Source organism: Geotrypetes seraphini, chromosome 1 (assembly GCF_902459505.1).
Source record: "Geotrypetes seraphini chromosome 1, aGeoSer1.1, whole genome shotgun sequence".
Classification (NCBI taxonomy): Eukaryota; Metazoa; Chordata; class Amphibia; order Gymnophiona; family Dermophiidae; genus Geotrypetes; species Geotrypetes seraphini.
The window spans coordinates 547,664,016-547,682,286 of NC_047084.1; the positions used below are offsets into that span (position 1 = coordinate 547,664,016).

General features: G+C 43.3%; 1 protein-coding gene across 3 annotated transcripts in view; it reads left to right on the plus strand.

The window, feature by feature from the left end:
* GIN1 (gypsy retrotransposon integrase 1) overlaps positions 1–18,271 on the plus strand; it is a 74,016-nt gene that overhangs the window by 8,185 nt on the left and 47,560 nt on the right. For 2 of the 3 annotated variants that reach the window (XM_033929179.1, XM_033929176.1), the window contains exons 1-3: positions 2,501–2,555; positions 3,245–3,398; positions 16,165–16,358. In XM_033929179.1, the coding sequence (XP_033785070.1) occupies positions 3,260–3,398; positions 16,165–16,358 (333 nt within the window). In that variant the 5' untranslated portion in view covers positions 2,501–2,555; positions 3,245–3,259. Of the gene's footprint in view, positions 1–2,500; positions 2,556–3,244; positions 3,399–16,164; positions 16,359–18,271 lie in introns of those variants that run through there. The other variant, XM_033929178.1, reaches the window with a different exon arrangement.

The window sequence follows — 18,271 nt, forward strand, 5'->3', positions numbered from 1 at the left end:
AGATTGTGGAACATTCAATTTTCGTTTCAAGGATCAATGTGGGTTCTGGAGTTAATGAACACATTGATATATCTAGTAGTTTTGGAAAAAGGAACTAATGATATGATGAATAAGGACAACTGCAGGTTTGAGGATGTAATGAATGGTGTTTAGTGTGTGAATGTTTGGTCTCTCTTGTGTAATTTTGTGTATATTGTTATTTAAGTAATTTTATAATGATCGTGAAAGTATTTTCTGTAACAAGGTGGTAAACCAATAGTTTAATAACATATTTGAATGTTAAACTGATAGTCTTGAGTATAATAGCTTCCCTATGGAGTTAGAAATTTCAGTGATGGAGAAATGTCTATATCGTAATTCTTCCTTCTGCTTTGAAATAAGAAAAAGTAACTGACCAGGGAGCATTCTGTCCTATATGACAGAGCTGAGTTTGTTGTCCTGTATCTCCACCTGCCAATAGATAATAACCCACAAGTTTCTGGATCTATTTGCTGTGATTAAAGTAAAGAAAATTTATTTGGTAAGACATTTTTCCTTTTTACCCACTGCATTTGGGGGTTTATCTCGAGGAGGGGGGGGGGGCATAGCTCTGACTTAAGTGAATGAGTATTCTTTTCTGTCCTATTTAAAGGTGTTTCTTTTCCCTCGTGTTAATTTTTTATGGTAAACCACTTTGTTCTTGTATAAATTAAGTGGTATAACAAGCTGAATAAACCTTGATAATACTATAATATTGAACAGTGAACTAGAAAACATTTTTTTGCAGATTAATGCTAACGACATGCTTGTTAAGATAAACTTTGCATAATCAAGATATGCATAATTACAATGTAGTGAGCGTGATGACAAAAATGTAATAGAGCCAGACATATTAATTCAACATATATACTACATGCCTCACAAACTTCAAAAAAGCAATGCCTGAAAAGAAGCAAAACAAATATTTCAGAAAACCAAATAAAAAAAAGAAAAGAAAGCCATACAAAATAAGCACAAAAACATATTTTTTTTTCCTCCTAAATTTTTTTGACTGGTTCCTGAAAAGCCCTTTCATTAAAATGTGATAGGTTTAGTGCTTTCTGCACAATAATAGCAAAGATAAATGCAAAACCTGTGTAGTATACAAGGGTATGCCCTACATTTACCACACAAGCACCGCATTACATATATAGGCCAATAGCATGGGCCCTTCATCACTTTCAGCTCTGTCTAAAGTACAGCTTGCTGAGGTATCAGTATCTGTTTGTGGTTCTCTTAATAAGCCCTTCCCAGAGGTCTAACCTCCTCCACTCTGACTTCTTCCTTCCACCAACACACCACAGGATGGTAATGAGCAGGATTGCTGCCACTGACCCACTATTGGGGTTTTTTCAATCTCTGGAAGCTTCGGTCCATTAGAACATATTTTGATGTATCATCATTCTGAATTCTCCAATCAATGCACAATTTTTAGAAGTTTATCAAGGTGCCAGTATACTCAAATCAATCTTATAGCCAGAATATACACTTTCTTAAGGCTATGAAAACACCTTGTTCAAGTTTTCTCGACCCTCAGTGGCACCACTCAGGACTCAAACTTCTCATCGTTCTAAGCTTTATGTGTCGGTTCGTCATCGGGTCTATTACTTTTTAATAGAGCTTAATCTTATTTATGTTATTTGATAAATTCTTATAAAGGTAAATACTTAGCTTAAAATATGGCTAAGTCTTCTTGGTTAGAGATGTCAGCACTATTAAGGGATATCAAAGCTGACATGTTTCGCCTAGCTTGCTTTTTCAAGGCTCAATCCCCTTAGCCATCTATCTCTGGTGTAACAGTCAATACTTTACCAAAGTATTGGCTAAGGGGATTGAGCCTTGAAAAAGCAAGCTAGGCGAAACATGTCTGCTTTGATATCCCTTAATAGTGCTGACATCTCTAACCAAGAAGACTTAGCCATATTTTAAGTTAAGTATTTACCTTTATAAGAATTTATCAAATAACATAAATAAGATTAAGCTCTATTAAAAAGTAATAGACCCGATGACGAACCGACACATAAAGCTTAGAACGATGAGAAGTTTGAGTCCTGAGTGGTGCCACTGAGGGTCGAGAAAACTTGAACAAGGTGTTTTCATAGCCTTAAGAAAGTGTATATTCTGGCTATAAGATTGATCATTCTGAATTCTGGCATAATCCCTCATACTGAGTCAACTTGACTACTGTAATATCGCCTACTTGGCAGTTTCCCAGAAGAACATGCGGCAACTACAACTGGTGCAAAATGCAGCGGTCAAACTGATTTTCGGGTTGAAGAAGTTCGATCGTGTAACACCTTTCTACCGACTTCTGCATTGACTGCCGATGGAGGCACATGTGAAGTTTAAGTTTGGTTGTTTTTGTTTTAAGGTACTATTCGGTTTAGCCCCTAAATATGTAACTGACCTTTTTTTTTCTTTCTCAGCCAACAGACATAAGAGAAGCTCACACTTGAATTTTGTTTCCCCTCCGGTTAGAGGATGTAAATTTAAAAGACATCATCAACATCTTTTCTCACATCAGGCAGCATTATGGGGTAAAGATCTGGAACAATTGCTTACGCCTATTACTTATGAGGCATTTAGGAAACGCCTAAAACATATCTGTTTCTGAAGTATTTAGGCAACTAACCTGCACAATCTTATTCCACAATAACTTATCCCTAGAGATGTCAATCACTAGCTTTTAACTTTTAACTCCACTCAATTTGTAGCATTTTTTAATCATTGTAAACCACATAGAACTTCACGGTCCTGCGGTATATAAACTGTTATTATTATTATTTACCCACAGGTAGATCCTGGGCAGATTGGGGGGGGGGGGCAGGTAGGCCTCTGGAGGGGATTTGCTGATTGAGGAATAGGACTTATTGAAGGTGGTTCTGATTTTGTTTGTAGGGAGGATTGTAGCTACAAGGGGAACCTTCAGAAGGTGGCCACTAGAATGGGGAGATTTGAGATAAGGGGATAAAAGACCCTTAGGATGGAGTGGTGAATTGGGGGAATAAGGGAGGTTAAAATGTATGTCAGTAATTTCCATATCTGTATATAATTTTTGCTGAAAAAACTTGCTTTTGGTTTTGATTTTTAAAGTGCTATAGTACTGTTTCCAGAAGGTCAAAGTATGCTAAATTGACAATTACAAAAAAGCCTTGCAAACTTACCAATGACTAACATAGTATCTGCTTGTACATCAATATTTAAACCAAAATTCTTGTCTTTTCAGCTTAAGAGTTTAATAATGGTACGCAATGGAAAGAACGGTGGGCTGCACCTGACGCAGATTGCTTATTACAAGCGAACAGGCGAATACCATCCTTCTACCCTAACAAGTGAGAGAAGTGGAATACGGAGAGCAGCAAAAAAGTTTGTTTTTAAAGGTAATGATGCTCTCCCATTAAACTTTGTTGTATGTACAAGCATGTGGCTTGAGTAACTAAAATGTGACGGTATTTTGTGTGTGTTTTATCAAAATATTTGAAAGCATTTCCTTTTTAGATAATATCCTTTAGTAGATACTAACAATAAGGTTTGAAGAAGCTGTGTCAATTGATTCAGGTAAGAATTTTACATTTGGACATCTTAATCTTAATTCTTTTCATTTTACAAGTACCTTTAAAAATAAGTTTGCATTTTAATTTTCTTTAACTCATCCTAGCGAGATGTTAATCTCTGACTGTATCTGGAACCTCATAATACGATCGTGTTGCGTCTGACACAATAAAAGAGATTGAGCACCAGTTGGTCACCTTCATTGTTCTTTGCCAAGTAGATCTCTTACATCTTCTTTAAAGACTAAAGCAAATAATTCATTCAGTCTCTCTGTTTTAGCCATCCTCATTGCCCCTTTTTGCTCCTTGATGATCTAGTGGTCCTACAGATTTCCTGCTTCTGATATATCCGATGTATCCTGCTTTCTGCTTCTAATATATCTGAAAAAAGTTGTTACTATGATTTTTTTTTTGTTTACCTCCGTGGAAGTTTCTGTTCATGTTCTCTTGTAGTCTTCTTTATCAATGCTTTGCATTTAAACTTGCCAGGGCTTTTGCAAGAGTTTTCAACAGCATTTGGATACAAGTGATTACTTTAACATAGGTCAGTCTGTTTTCACAAACTTACATGAAGTAACACAGAAACAAATGAATAGGTTTCTTTGGTATGCATCCGTGGTGGTGAGATTATGTGTTCAGTTTTGTATTTAGTCTTTCAAGTTCTGCAGAGTTTCACCATTCCTTCTAACTGAGCTTGGATCTCTTGAAACTAATAGATTTCTTTAACATACTGTAGAATCCCAGTTAACTGGTATTCAACTAACTAACACTCTCAATCAACTGGCAAAAAAAAAATTGTCTCCCACGCTCCTTGGACAACCTCCTAAGTTCCAAAGTTGTGCTCCTGACCAAACAATCCCCATCCTCCAGCCCCCGAAGCAGCAGACACACAAATCTCCCTCTCTCCAGCCCCCGAAGCAGCAGTGGCAGGCACAAATCTCCCTCCCTCCCTCCCAGTTCTCAAAGCATCAGCGGCAGCTGGTCCTGAGAACAGCCCCTTCATCCCTCTGGCTCACAAAGCAGCAGGCAGTGGGTCCTGATGGCCCAACCCCCTAACTCACTCACCCAAAGAGGAAGTGCTGTAAATAGGCTGCTTCCAGCAAGTCCTGGTAGGGCCTTTCCTCTGCTGCGTCACTTCCGATGGCTTTGGAAACCGGAGGGAGGGAGAGGGGTTGTTAGGACTTGCTCTGCTGCTTTGGGGTCGGAAGGAGGGGGTGTTGTCAGGACCAGCTGCATGCTGCTTTTGGGCCAGAAGAAGGAGGGGGATTTGTTGCTGTAAGGGGGAACCAGACCCATGCTGAGGGAGGGGAGGAAGGACAGAGATACTGGTTCTGCAGGGTGAAGGGCAGGGGAGATGAAGGATGCTGGACCTGGGGGGAGAGAAAGTAGGAGAGATGGGGGGGGAGAGAAAAGAGACCCAGAAAGAAGGGAAGAACATGCTGGAACTACAAGTGGGGGCGGGGGATGATAGAAACATAGAAAAATGACGGCAGAAAAGGGTATAGCCCACCAAGTCTGCCCATACCCCAAAACCCGCCCCCCTGACTTTACTCCCCTAGAGATCCCACGTAAATATCCCATTTTCTCTTAAAATCTGATACGCTGCTGGCCTCAATCACCTGCAGTGGGAGTTCGTTCCAGTGATCCACCACTCTTTCTGTGAAGAAGTATTTTCTGTAGTCGCTATGAAACTTCCCTCCCCTGATTTTCAGCGGATGCCCTCTGGTGGTCGAGGGTCCTATGAGACAGAAGATACCATCTTCTGACTCGGTACGGCCCGTGATGTACTTAAATGTTTCAATCATGTCTCTCCTCTCTCTTCGTTCCTCAAGTGAGTACAGCTGCAATTTATTCAGCCTTTCTTCATACGTGAGATCCTTGAGCCCCAAGACCATCCTGGTGGCCATTCGCTGAACTGACTCAATTCTCAGCACATCCTTCCAGTAGTGTGGTCTCCAGAATTGAACACAATACTCCAAATGAGGTCTCACCATGGATCTGTACAGCGGCATTATGACCTCAGGTCTCCTGCAGACAAACCTCTACGGATACAACCCATCATTTGCCTTGCCCTGGAGGAAGCATTCTCCACTTAATTGGCAGCCTTCATGAAATCACTAATGAACACCCCTAGATCACGTTCCGCGTGAGCAGGGCCAGATTTAGATGAAAAGAGGCCCTAGGACACATGTGTCAAACACAAGGCCCGCGGGCCAAATCCGGCCCGCCAGGCCTTGCAATGTGGCCCGCACCGCGCTGTCATCACTGCACGCTGCTGCATTCCATCACAATGACGCGCGGTGACATAGGAGGCTTGTGATCTCGCCGGCCGTACTTGCTATCTATCTCCCCCCATCGACCGCCCCCCCCAAGAACCTCCGACCGCCCCCCCAGCCGACCCGCGACCCCCCTGGCCGACCCCACGACACCCCCCCCCCCCTTCCCCGTACCTTTCTGTAGTTGGCCGGACAGACGGGAGCCAAACCCGCCTGTACGGCAGGCAGCCAACGACGGAATGAGGCCGGATTGGCCCATCCGTCTCAAAGCTCCGCCTACTGGTGGGGCCTTAGGTCCCACCAGTAGGCGGAGCTTTGAGACGGATGGGCCAATCCGGCCTCATTCCGTCGTTGGCTGCCTGCCGGACAGGCGGGTTTGGCTCCGGTTTGTCTGGCCAACTACAGAAAGGTACGGGGAAGGGGGGTGGGGGTGTCGTGGGGGTCGGCCAGGGGGGTCGGAGGTTATTGGGGGGGGCGGTCGATGGGGGGAAGGGGGTTTGCATCGAGGGCAGGAGGGCCTGGGATCCCTCCTGCCCGTAATGTAGTGTGGAGGGGGGGTAGGGGGTCGCCGTGGTCAGGAGGGTTTGGGCTCCCTCCTGGCCCGAACAACTAGCGGGGGGGGGTCACCAGGGCCAGGAGGACTTGGCCTCCCTCCTGGCCCGATATTGTCGGGGAGTTGGGGAATCGGCGGGGCAAGAGGGCTTGGGCTCCTTTTTGCCCCGATCGTGTCGGGGAGTCGGGGGGGCAAGAGGGCTTGAGCTCCCTCTTGCCCCGATCGTGTTGGGAGTCGGGGAGTCGGCGGTCCTTCAGGGTGGGGGTGCAGGTGCGTGCGAGCGGTCCTTGGGGTGAATCGGACGTCGGGGGGGGGGGGAACTATGTAAAAAAAAATACACAGCAGAAGCTGCCAGTTCCTGGCATAAAGTGTAGGCATAAAAATCGCAACAGAATCTGCTATCTGTACCCAGCCAGGCATTTATTGACTGACTTTTTCATTCTAACGCAGATTTCCAATAAACTACATCTTTTACTGCCAATATTGATCCCAAAATGTCCAGGAAAAGAAAAGTTGACGGTGAAGGCAGACAATTTAATGACAAATGGGAAAATGAATACATGTTTGTGCTTAGTGAGGGCAAACCAGTGTGTATATTGTGTTATGAGACAGTGTCGGTGATGAAAGAGTACAATATACGTCGTCATTTGACACCAAACATAATGTTAAGTATGGCAAATATACTTTGGAAGAAAAGCATAAAATTGTTAAAGAACTAAAAGGCAAACTACAATCACAGCAGCAAATGTTTACAAAGGCTACAGCGAAAAATGATGCTGCAGTGAAAGCAAGCTTTATAGTGGCTGAAGAAATTGCCCGTACTTCAAGGTGTTTTTCAGAGGGTGCCTTTTTGAAGCAATGCATGCTAAAAGTGTGTGAGAAAGTATGCCCAGACCAGATACAGAGTTTTCAAACTGTCAGTTTGTCAAGAAACACCATTGCAGACAGAGTTCAAGAACTCTCAGGAAATCTATCATCACAGCTGGCCGAACAGGCATGCAGTTATCTCGCTTTTTCACTTGCTATCGATGAAAGCACAGACAACACTGATACAGCGCAGCTGTCCATCTTTATACGTGCTACGAAGACCGACCTCTCTGTCACTGAGGAACTTTTGGATGTAGCTGCCATGCATGGGACGACGACTGGTAGAGATATATTTGAGGCTGTGGAGAAATCTATAAATAATTTTAAATTACCCTGGGAAAAGTTGGTGGGGCTAACTACCGATGGCGCACCTTCAATGTGCGGAGAAAAGAAAGGCTTGGTTGGACTAATGAAGGAAAGAATGCAAAAAAGTCACTGCCACACACCCTTGATTACTTATCATTGCATTATCCACCAAGAGGCTATGTGTGGAAAAGTTCTGGACATGAATGACATAATGACCACAGTCATTAAAACTATTAACTTTATAAGGGCACGTGGCCTGAATCATCGCCAGTTCCAGCAGTTTTTACAGGAGGTGGGTGCAGAGCATGGAGACGTGCCATACCACACAGAAGTAAGATGGCTGAGCAAGAGCGCAGTCCTCAAAAGATTTTTTGAGCTCAGAGAACAAATTGCTCTTTTCATGGAAAGTAAAGGAAAGCCCTTGCCTGAACTGTTGGATCCCGCCTGGCTATGTGATTTTGCTATGATGTGTGACATATGCGAGCATCTCGCCCAACTGAATCTGAAGCTGCAGAGACGCAAACAAGTCATCACGAAGATGTCTGACATGATCACAGCATTCCAGCGTAAACTTCAACTATGGAAGTCCCAACTGGAACAGGACAATCTTGCCCACTTTCCCGTTTGTTTGAGTATCTCAACCACTATTTCTGGTACTTTTCCTTGCAGTCGGCTGGCTACCAAAGTTAGCAGTTTACTAAGTGAATTTGAGCGGCGCTTCTCTGACTTTAGAACACAGCACTCAGGCTTTGACATCTTTGCCAATCCTTTTACAGTTGATGTCAACAATGTGCCCCATCACCTTCAGATGGAGATAATCGAGCTTCAGTCTGACAGTGGCCTGAAATCAAGGTTTCAGGATGTTGAAATTGAGGACTTCTACCCTCTACTGCCCCCTGACTCAATGCCAGAGCTCCGACTTCATGCTGCCCATATTCTATCCATGTTCGGGAGCACCTATCTTTGTGAACAGATGTTTTCAATAATGAATCTGAACAAAAACAAGCACAGATCACGCATTACCGATGACAACCTCCATACTGTTTTGCGGGTTGCTACAGCCCAAGAAATAAAACCAAACATTGACTCATTGATACGGGGAAAACGGTGTCAGACATCTAGCCAGAAAACAAAACAATGAGCATTTTAGGTACATTCCAATATTACTGTTTTGCTTGATACCAATATTACTGTTTTGCTTGATAGCATGTGAGTTGGTTAACAGCACTGTTAAGGAAAAGATTGTTCCACTCATTTTAAATTCACATTTCTGGTTAACATTGTCAGTTTATGACTGTTCAGTAAACCATTCGGCCCGCGATTTAGGCTGGATTTTAGATTTTGGCCCCTTCTCTGATTGAGTTCGACACCCCTGCCCTAGGATATTCCACTTATGAGGCCCTTTCACCCCCAGTGTGTCCTTCCTCACCTCACCCCCCCTCCGAAGCCCGCCTGCCTCCCATCCCCCTTCCATTGAACACCCCCCATGCCAGCCTGCGTGCCTCCCATCCCCCTGAGCAGCATGTTTCCATGGAAACCACCCCCCCCACCGATGCCAGCTTGCCTGCCTGCCATTGAAACCCCCCCCCCCACCGATGCCAGCCTGCCTGCCTCCCATCCCCCGGGTGCCGGCGGCCAGAGCTTCCCGCCAAAGGTGCCTCGCCCATAGAGGTATTTCCTCAGCAGCCGATGGTGAGAGTAAAAAGGATTCCCTTAGCGCCAAAGCAGCTGGGAATTCCCTATCGGGTGTTGCCGCCTTGTCTGCTTTAGCGGCTGGGACAGTTCAGGCTATAGGTCCTGGAGGAGTTATTTTTAGTGGGAACTTTGCCATTTTTGGTGGCAAAGCCCTTCATTTTCTCTGCATCCTCGGGTGACCTTTCCCCTGTCTTGGAAAAACAGGGGCAGGTTTCTGTTGGGTCCCCTGCTGTGGCAGGGAGTCCCATGGGACCGCCTGCGGGGTTTTTCCCCAGATTTATTTTTGCTTTGTGCAGAGCTTATTTTCAGGCAGCCGGGGATCCTGTGGTGTTCCCAGGGGTCTCGAGGGGGGATTACCTCCGTGCCCCCTGTGGCTTTGTTGCCCCTCTACTCCTTTACTGCCTCCTCCTCCTCCTCTCTCGTCCCAGTGCCCGCGGGTGGCCTGGGACGAAGACTTGTGGTCTGAGGAGTGTGTGGACTTGTATGAGGACCTGGACACTTGGGGAGACCTCCAGGATCTTCTTGAGGGGACGGCCACTGGTAGCGAGGCCTCGGCTTTGTTGGTGAAGAGGCGGCTGTGGTGCGCCTTTTTCAGAGAGACGAGCTCCCAGATTTAATTCAGCAGGTCTCATCAGTGTTGCATTTTGAGGAATCACTGCCTGAGACCCCATGGGTGGGGGACCCTCTTCTCCAGAGGATCCGCTCTGCGCCCTGCTCATCAGGATATTCGGGATATTATCCAGGCGCAGTGGAATACGCCAGGCGCATTTTCGTTTTTCGTGTTCCATGGTTCATTTGTATACCAGCTCGGAGGGGGATAGGGCTACCTTGAAGTCGCCAGTGATGGACGCAGTGATATCAGTTATTGCTAAACGGCATACCGTATCCATAGAGGGCAGTTCTGCCTTAAGGGATTCTGAGGAGCTTAAGTTGGAATTTTGATGTCTCTACCTTGGGGGTCCAGGTGGCTGTTTGTGGGGGCCAGAGTGTGACATGTCTGCCCTATGCAAGAACCACCATCCAACCATTGCATATGTGATAATGTGCTGAAAAATACCTTCAAATTGTGACTTCACAGTATTTAATCAAATAGGTGTTTTTTTTTAATTATTGATTTCACTTAGCTTCAAATATTTGTGAGGGTCCCAACGCGAACCACGTTTCGTTGTCTTTTTAAAGGAACCCACAGTAGCAATGAAATGCTTGACTCTAAACGAACGGGGTGATGAGCCCAGTTCAAAATTTCCACTCTGTTGGACTGACTGCAGCATGAAGAACTTTCACAAATAATTTCCCCTTTTTAGAAATATTCTGAATGTCTACTATTAAACCTGTCCACTTCTTCAGTCTGCGGTGGAGGTCTGAGAAGGAAGGGAAGGAAAGGTGGTTGTGCTCTGTTTTTGATCTCTGGCCCTCTCCTGCCTCAGTATCTGTGCTTTGTGGATGCTCCCTCCTGTCTCAGACTGCTGGGGGGAGGTGCCTGTCTTCAGCTGCGGGATGGAGGGAGGGAACAAGAAAGAAGGGACCCTGGCAAGCGAGTTATTAGAAGACAACCAGAGCCTAAGACCCCAACATGATCTGAATAATGATCCTGCTAGAGCTTGTGTTAGACAGCAAGCGTGAACTAGGACCTAAAAGAAAGGAAAAGTCTTTTTTTATTTATTTTGTTTACATCACAGAGCCGGCATGGGGTTGGAGAGATTGTAACCCTATACTTCTACTAAGACTAAGGGGTCCTTTTATTAAGGTGCACATTTAGCGCGGTTTACAGTAGGAGAAATAGGAAGGAACTACAACAGAGGGTTAGAGGTAGAAGTGTGAAGAAAATTTAGAGGACTTGGGATGCCAAGATATAAGAGTTTCTCCCCAGAAATGGGTCATATCGCCTTGACCCCACTACTGAAAAAATCTGACCTTGACCCTTCCATACCATCCAGCTATCGCCCAATTGCAAATATCCCTCTCCTAACCAAGATGCTAGAGTCCATCATTTCTTCCCAACTCTCATCATACTTAGAGAGATTCTCTATTCTTTTACCCTATCAATATGGCTTTCGTCCTAACTTCAGCACTGAATCCCTACTGTCTTCCCTGATTTCAAGCGTTCAACAACTTCACTCTCGAAACAAGTTTGCCGTCCTCCTACAATTTGACCTTTCCGCTGCTTTCGACGTTGTTCACCATGATATTCTTGTTTACCAACTCTCTGAGATAGGTATCAACTCCACAGTCCTAGGTTGGTTCTCTAAATTCCTCCACTCTTGTTCTTACATTGTTAACATGAATGGCACCTCATCCTCCCCCTGGAAACCGAATTGTGGAGTCCCGCAAGGCTCTCCACTATCCCCTATCCTTTTCAACATCTATATGTCCTCCCTAAAACTCCTCCACCTATCCCCCCTTGAAACAATTTACACTTATGCAGACGACATCCTCGTCCTCCTCGAGACCGATTCGAACCTCACCGACCTTTCTAAGAACATATCCTCTTGTATAATGAACCTACAATCCTGGGCTCATACTGTGCAAATGAAATTGAATGAGTCCAAACAAGACTTCTTTGGCTCGGTCCAAAACTAGATCACCTACCCACCTCCATCCCACTATCCTCTGGTTCCGCTCTGCAACTTGAGTTCTCGAGCAAGGTCTTGGGCATCATCATTGATTCCACATTGTCCTTCAATGACCACCTCCAATCCTTGGTAAAAAAATGCTTTTTCAGCCTTTACATGCTGAGGAAAGTTAGATCCTGCTTCCATCAAAAACATTTTAACCTCCTTGTCCAATCCATCATCCTCTCCAGATTGGACTATTGCAACTCTATCTACTTAAGCCTAACTAAGAAAAACCTCCACAGACTCCAACGGATTCAGAATGCCGCGGCCAAGCTCATCTTCGCTAAAAGTAAATTTGACCATATCTCCCCGCTCCTGGCCAAGCTCCACTGGCTTCCGATAATCGCCAGGGTCCACTATAAATGCGCCTGTTTAACTTTCAAAATCCTATATGGTATCCTCCCTCCCTTTATCCCTCTTTCTTGGAATTCCTCAAACCCTAATACCACCAGATCCTCCCACAAATTAAAATTATCCTTCCCCTCGCTAAAAGGCATTTCCCACACAGGAAAGCTAGGGACCTCCCTTCACTTCAAAATCACTGAGCTCTGGAACAACCTTACCTCCCCTCTTCGGAACTTGAGCTCTCTCCAAGTTTTCCGCAAACATCTGAAAACCTGGCTTTTCTCAAAAAATGTAAGTCTCCCTCCAACTTAGGAATTAAGGAAACTCTTATATCTTGGCATCCCAAGTTCTCTAAATTTTCTTCACACTTCTACCTCTAACCCTCTGTTGTAGTTCCTTCCTATTTCTCCTACTGTAAACCGCATCGAGCTCTACGAATGTGGAGATGATGCGGTATACAAACCTAAGGATTAGATTAGATTAAAGGACCCCTAAGTATCTTAATAAAAATTTCAGCCTGTGACTTAGCCTATGTTTTAGATTTCAGCCTCTTATGTGATTGAGTTTGATATCCCTGCCATACTGACTCGGCCCTTGGCAAGGCTACACATCTCTGAGCACATGTTATTATCGTTATTGTGGTATTTAACAACCTAGTCTTTTGGATAAGGGTCATTATACTGTATATCTATAAAGTTATTTTTGATCCTTACATTCAGAACTAGAGTTTTCTTAACCCGATTTTGTTTTGTATTTACTTTAGAGGAAAGGCAGGAAAGAGGAGATATGATAGACTTTTAAATACCTACGTGGCATAAATGTGCATGAGTCAAGTCTCTTTTAATTGAAAGGAAATATCAAAGAAGAGACAAGTTAATTTAATCATGTATTTTTAATGGGCAGACTGGATGGACCATTCAAGTCTTTATCTGCCTTCACTTACTATGTTATGTATGAAGCACTGGAATGAAAGGGCATAGGAAGAAGTTAAGAGGCGATAGGCTCCAGAGTAATCTAAGGAAATACTTTTTTACAGAAAGGGTGTTTAGATGCGTGGAACAATCTCCCAGAAGAAGTGGTGGAGACAGAGACTGTGTCTGAATTCAAGAAGGCATGGGATAAGCACATGGAATCTCTCAGAGAGAGAAAGAGATAATAGTTACAGCGAATGGGGAGACTAGATGGGCCATTTTGGCCTTTATATCTGCCATCATGGTTCTGTATTTCTTTGACCATTGGAGCAGCATAGAGCAATCAGCATGCCGGCCAACGCTAAAACCCTCTTCCACGCTTTTGTAAAAGAGGGGTTATTTAGGTGTTAATGTGCATTTTTCTGTGACACTTTTCTCTAGTTTTTCATCTATAAGCCTTCTCCCCTCTCTTTTTTGTGGGCTGTGTAGAGGCAACCTTTTTTTTTCCTTCAAATTCTTTTTGTACATGTCCACATGGACATTTTCTGCCTGTTTTTGTTTCATATGCTTTCTTTCTATTCAGAATTTCTTGTTGTAAAATGATTTAGAAACAAAAATGTGTTTTATTAAATTATCAAATTAATAATGGGCTTAGAGGGAGGGTGGGGGGAGGGTTGCTTGTATGTTTATAAAGTATACTGATAAGATGTTCAAGTGGTCTATTTAATATTGTTCATATGAATTTTGTACACTTGATGAAAACTTAAAAATGAATAAAGAATTAAAAAAAAAAAAAAATTATCAAATAAACAAATTTTCTAGTTCTAATGCACACTGATGGAACATGCTCAATTCTTTAACCCAGTGGTAGGCAAACTCATTAGTCAAAAGAGCCCAAATCAGCAGTACAACGAATAAGATTTTTTTTGAGAGCCATACCTCGTGCCCGCTTGCGCTACGACAGCTACGTCAACCCAACTGACACCCGCTCGCCCGCACATAATCAAAATCGATTCATGGCAGAACCTAGAGAATGACACTGGGAAAAAATTTGTCTCCGTCCCGTCCCTGTCCCCGCAAACAATTTGATCCCATCCACACAAGCCTCGAATAGTTTTATACTGAACTTATATTAAAGTATAAAAAGAAACAATATTCTGTACAATTGTCAATTTATAAATCAGCGTCTTCTCCCCCCCCCTCTTCCCCATTTCCCTTCAGTGTCCTCAGCCCACTCTCTCTCCACTTCCCTTCAGCGCACACACATAAAAACAAGCAAGCAATTTTATATCATTTTCATTCTATTCATTCATAGAAATTAAAGTCTAAATAATGCCAGTCACATAACAAAACATGATTTTACAAAAATAATTCCCTGCACAGTCTCTAGCCTGCAAGGATTACTAGAAGTCTTTCAGCAGCTCCCCTCCCTCCCTCCTACCTTCATGGCCAAGTCAAAATGATCTACCAACAATAAAATTAAAAAAAAAACACAAAGCACACTGTATGCAGAGAAAATGTTAATTATCGTTTATATTCCGTGGGTTTTCAAAGAGGTCAAGGCAGATGACTTTATGCAATGTCACCTCAGTAACAACTATACAAAAATAGACAAATATACCCCCTCCCTTTTTACTAAACCGTGATAACGGTTTTTAGCGCAGGGAGCTGAGTTGAATGCCCTGCGCAGCTCTCGATGCTCATAAGCTCCCTGCGCTAAAAAACGCTATTGCGGTTTAGTAAAAGGGGGCTATAGTGCAAAATATAGACAGCAGATATAAATTCTCAAAACGGACACATTCACTAAATTGAAAATAAAATCATTTTTTCTACCTTTGTTGTCTGGTAATTTCATCAGTCTCTGGTTGCGCTTTATTCTTCTTACTGTGCATCTAGTATTTCTTCCCTGCCTTCAGCCTCATGTATGCTTCCTCTCCTCCAGACCTCATTCCCTCCCCCCAACTTTTTCTTTCTTTCACCTTGCCCCTTCTTTCTTTCTCTCTCTATGCCCCCTTTCTTTCTGTATGTCTGTTTTCCTCTCTCTCTCCGTGCCCCGTTTCTTTCTTTCTGTCCTTCTCTGTGCCCCGTTTCTTTCTGTCTGTTTTTCTCTTTCCATACCCCCTTTCTGTCTGTCTCCCATCTCCCTTCGTTCTCCCTGCCCTCCCACAACCCACCGCCATTGGGGAACAGGCCGCCACTGCCGCCAGGGAACAGGCTGCCACCACCACAGGGGAATAGGCTGCCACTGCCGCCATCGAGTTCTCCCTGCTTCCCTTCCCTGTAAAGAGGACACAAGCCCCGGGCCGACCAACCTTCACCACCCAACGTCAATTCTAACGTTGGAAAGGAAGTTCCGGGCCAGCCAGGTACCAATTGGCTGGCCCAGAACTTCCTCTCCGATGTCAGAATTGACGTCGGGTGGCAAAGGTTGGTCAGCCCGGCGCTTTAGCGTCCTCTTTACAGGAATGGAAGCAGGTTGAGCACCCCTGCTCTAGCTAGCTGAGCCGCACTCAAGTGGCTAAAGAGCCGCATGCGGCTCACGAGCCACAGTTTGCCGACCACTGCCTTAACCCCCTTGTAAGAATGCAACTGCAGGTTAACTTCAAGCCAATGAAACTTAATAGGGGAAACGCCTCAGATGCTGCAAAGCTAACATTGCTTTGAGACTTGAAAGGAGAGCTTACACTGTTCAATAGCTCCCTTTCAGCTTTCTATCATTGATGAAAAACCCCCTAGGTTATGCTTGGAAAAAAAATAAAAAAAAAAGAAGCACTTATCTTTAACTACCGTGACTGCTATGGGAAAATTTGTTTATTTGATTGTGAGCATGTTCCACCAGTGTGCATTAGAAATGGAAAATTTGTTTATTTGATTGAATTGAGTTTCCAGTCCCTCTGGGGGTTTTTTTGTTTGTTTTTTTATTAAATTATGCCTTCAGAGTTAAACAGTATCACTTTCACAGCAAACTAAGATGACTAGAAATAAGGTGTCGGCATATAATTTCTTCTTTTTTTTTCCATTTTCTAGAGAAAAAACTTTTTTATGTGGGAAAAGACAGGAAGCAGATGCGCTTGGTAATTGTTACAGAAGAGGAAAAGAAGAAAGTGTTAGCAAAGTGTCATGAAAATGAAACAGGAGTTCATCATGGTATATCAAGAACACTTACTCTGGTAGAATCCAGTTTCTATTGGACATCTGTTACAAATGACGTCAAAGAATGGGTATGGTTCAAAGCTATGCAGTTTTTTAAAATCCTTATAGTAGATGTTTGACTTGTCAGAAGATACTACCTTTCCTCTTTAAAAGGGTGCTTTGATAAGCCGTTTATGTTGAGATTAGACTAAAAACCTATGAGGTTCATAATCAAAACAGAAATATGTCTAAAATCCCGCATAAATTGGCACTTGGACGACCTAAAATCACTTTTCCTACCTTTGTTGTCTGATGATTTCATGAATCTCTGATTGCTCTTCTTCTGACTGTGCATCCAATATTTCTTCCCTTCTTTCAGCCTCCTGTTTTCTTCCTCTCCTCCAGACCTCATTCTCTCCCCCAACTTTTTCTTTCTTTCACACTGCTCCCTTTTTTTCTTTCTCTCTTCATGCCCCCTTTCTTTCTGAATGTCTGTTTTTCTCTCTCCATGCCCCATTTCTTTCTTTCTTTCTCCATGCCCCCTTTCTGTCTGTCTCCTGTCTCCCTTCTTTCTTTATGTCTCCCTGTCCCCCCCTTTTTTCTTTCTTTCTCCCTGCTCTCTCCCAAGCCACTGCCGCTGGGGAATAGGATGCTACTGCAGCCATTGGGGAACAGGCCGCCGCTGAGTTCTGAGCTCTCCTTGCTTCCCTTCCCCGCGGGGCAGACCAACTCTCGCCACCCGACGTCATTTCTAACGTTGGAGAGGACGTTCCAGGCCAGCCATGACTGGTTGGCCATGTCTGAGTGGCCAGTCCATCACTTTGCTGACACCTCCCATTTCCAAAAATCTTGTTTTTGGCATTTGAGACTTGGATGAATTTTTGTTTGAGAATTTGATATAAAGATAGACAACTTGGCGGCAAATGGCTGGTTATATAAGCAGACGATTCTTGGAAAAAAATATTTTGGATGTATTTTTTTGAGAATGGACTTTTTTTTTTTTTAATAAATCTTTATTCGTTTTACAACTTACAAGTGTATCCATACTTTGACATTTGAAATTGAATACATCACTTGATTTTCTATCATATTCAACATTAATTAATAAAATTGAACCCCCTCCCTCCCACTCCTACCATATCATATGCAATCACATATATCATACAAAATATCCTTTCCTATTGATCTAAACATTTAATAAAAGATCAGAAATCCCCCCACCCTCACCCCCTCATTTGCAATTGTACTAATAAAGGAAAAATGGTATCTATTCATTACAAAAATTTGTCAATGGCCCCCAAATCTCTTTAAATTTATTATAATTTCCTTTTTGTATGGCTATTGTTCTTTCCATTTTATAAATGTGACACAACAAATTCCACCAAAAACTATAATTGAGTCTGCTCCTGTTGAATGGCAACCCCTGTCATAATCAAAAGAAGCCGGTTATTTTTAGATGAAATTTGGCTCTTTGTTCTCATCAACACTATTCTCATCAGGAGAATAGTGTGGAGTTATGATATGGTCTTGTTCTACTGGGAATTTTCCTGTGGATAGTAAAAAGTTTACCCATGCCAATAGTTTGGCTTTGAAGTTGATCGGGGCAGTTTTCATCAACATGCCTAATAATAATAATAATTTATTTTGTATACCACCATACCCAGCGAGTTCTAGGCGGTTCACATCAGTTAATCAGAGGTACAAATAATGAAGTCATTGAAGTTAACAGGTTAGGAATGTACAATAAAAAGGAGTAGGAAGAGATTCTTGGTCATTAGTGGATAGTGGTGAAAGAAGTAGAAGTAAAGTATATTAAGAGTTAAGTCTGTGGAATAAGTGTGTTTTGAGTTGTTTTCTGAAGTCAAGGTAGGCGGGGGCATCGAGCACAATTTGGGCTAGTCATGGATTCAATTTAGCCGCCTTGAAGGAGAAGGTTTTGTCAAGGAACCTTTTGAAATGACATAATTTTAGTGAGGGGAAGGCAAACTGGTGAATTCTGTGG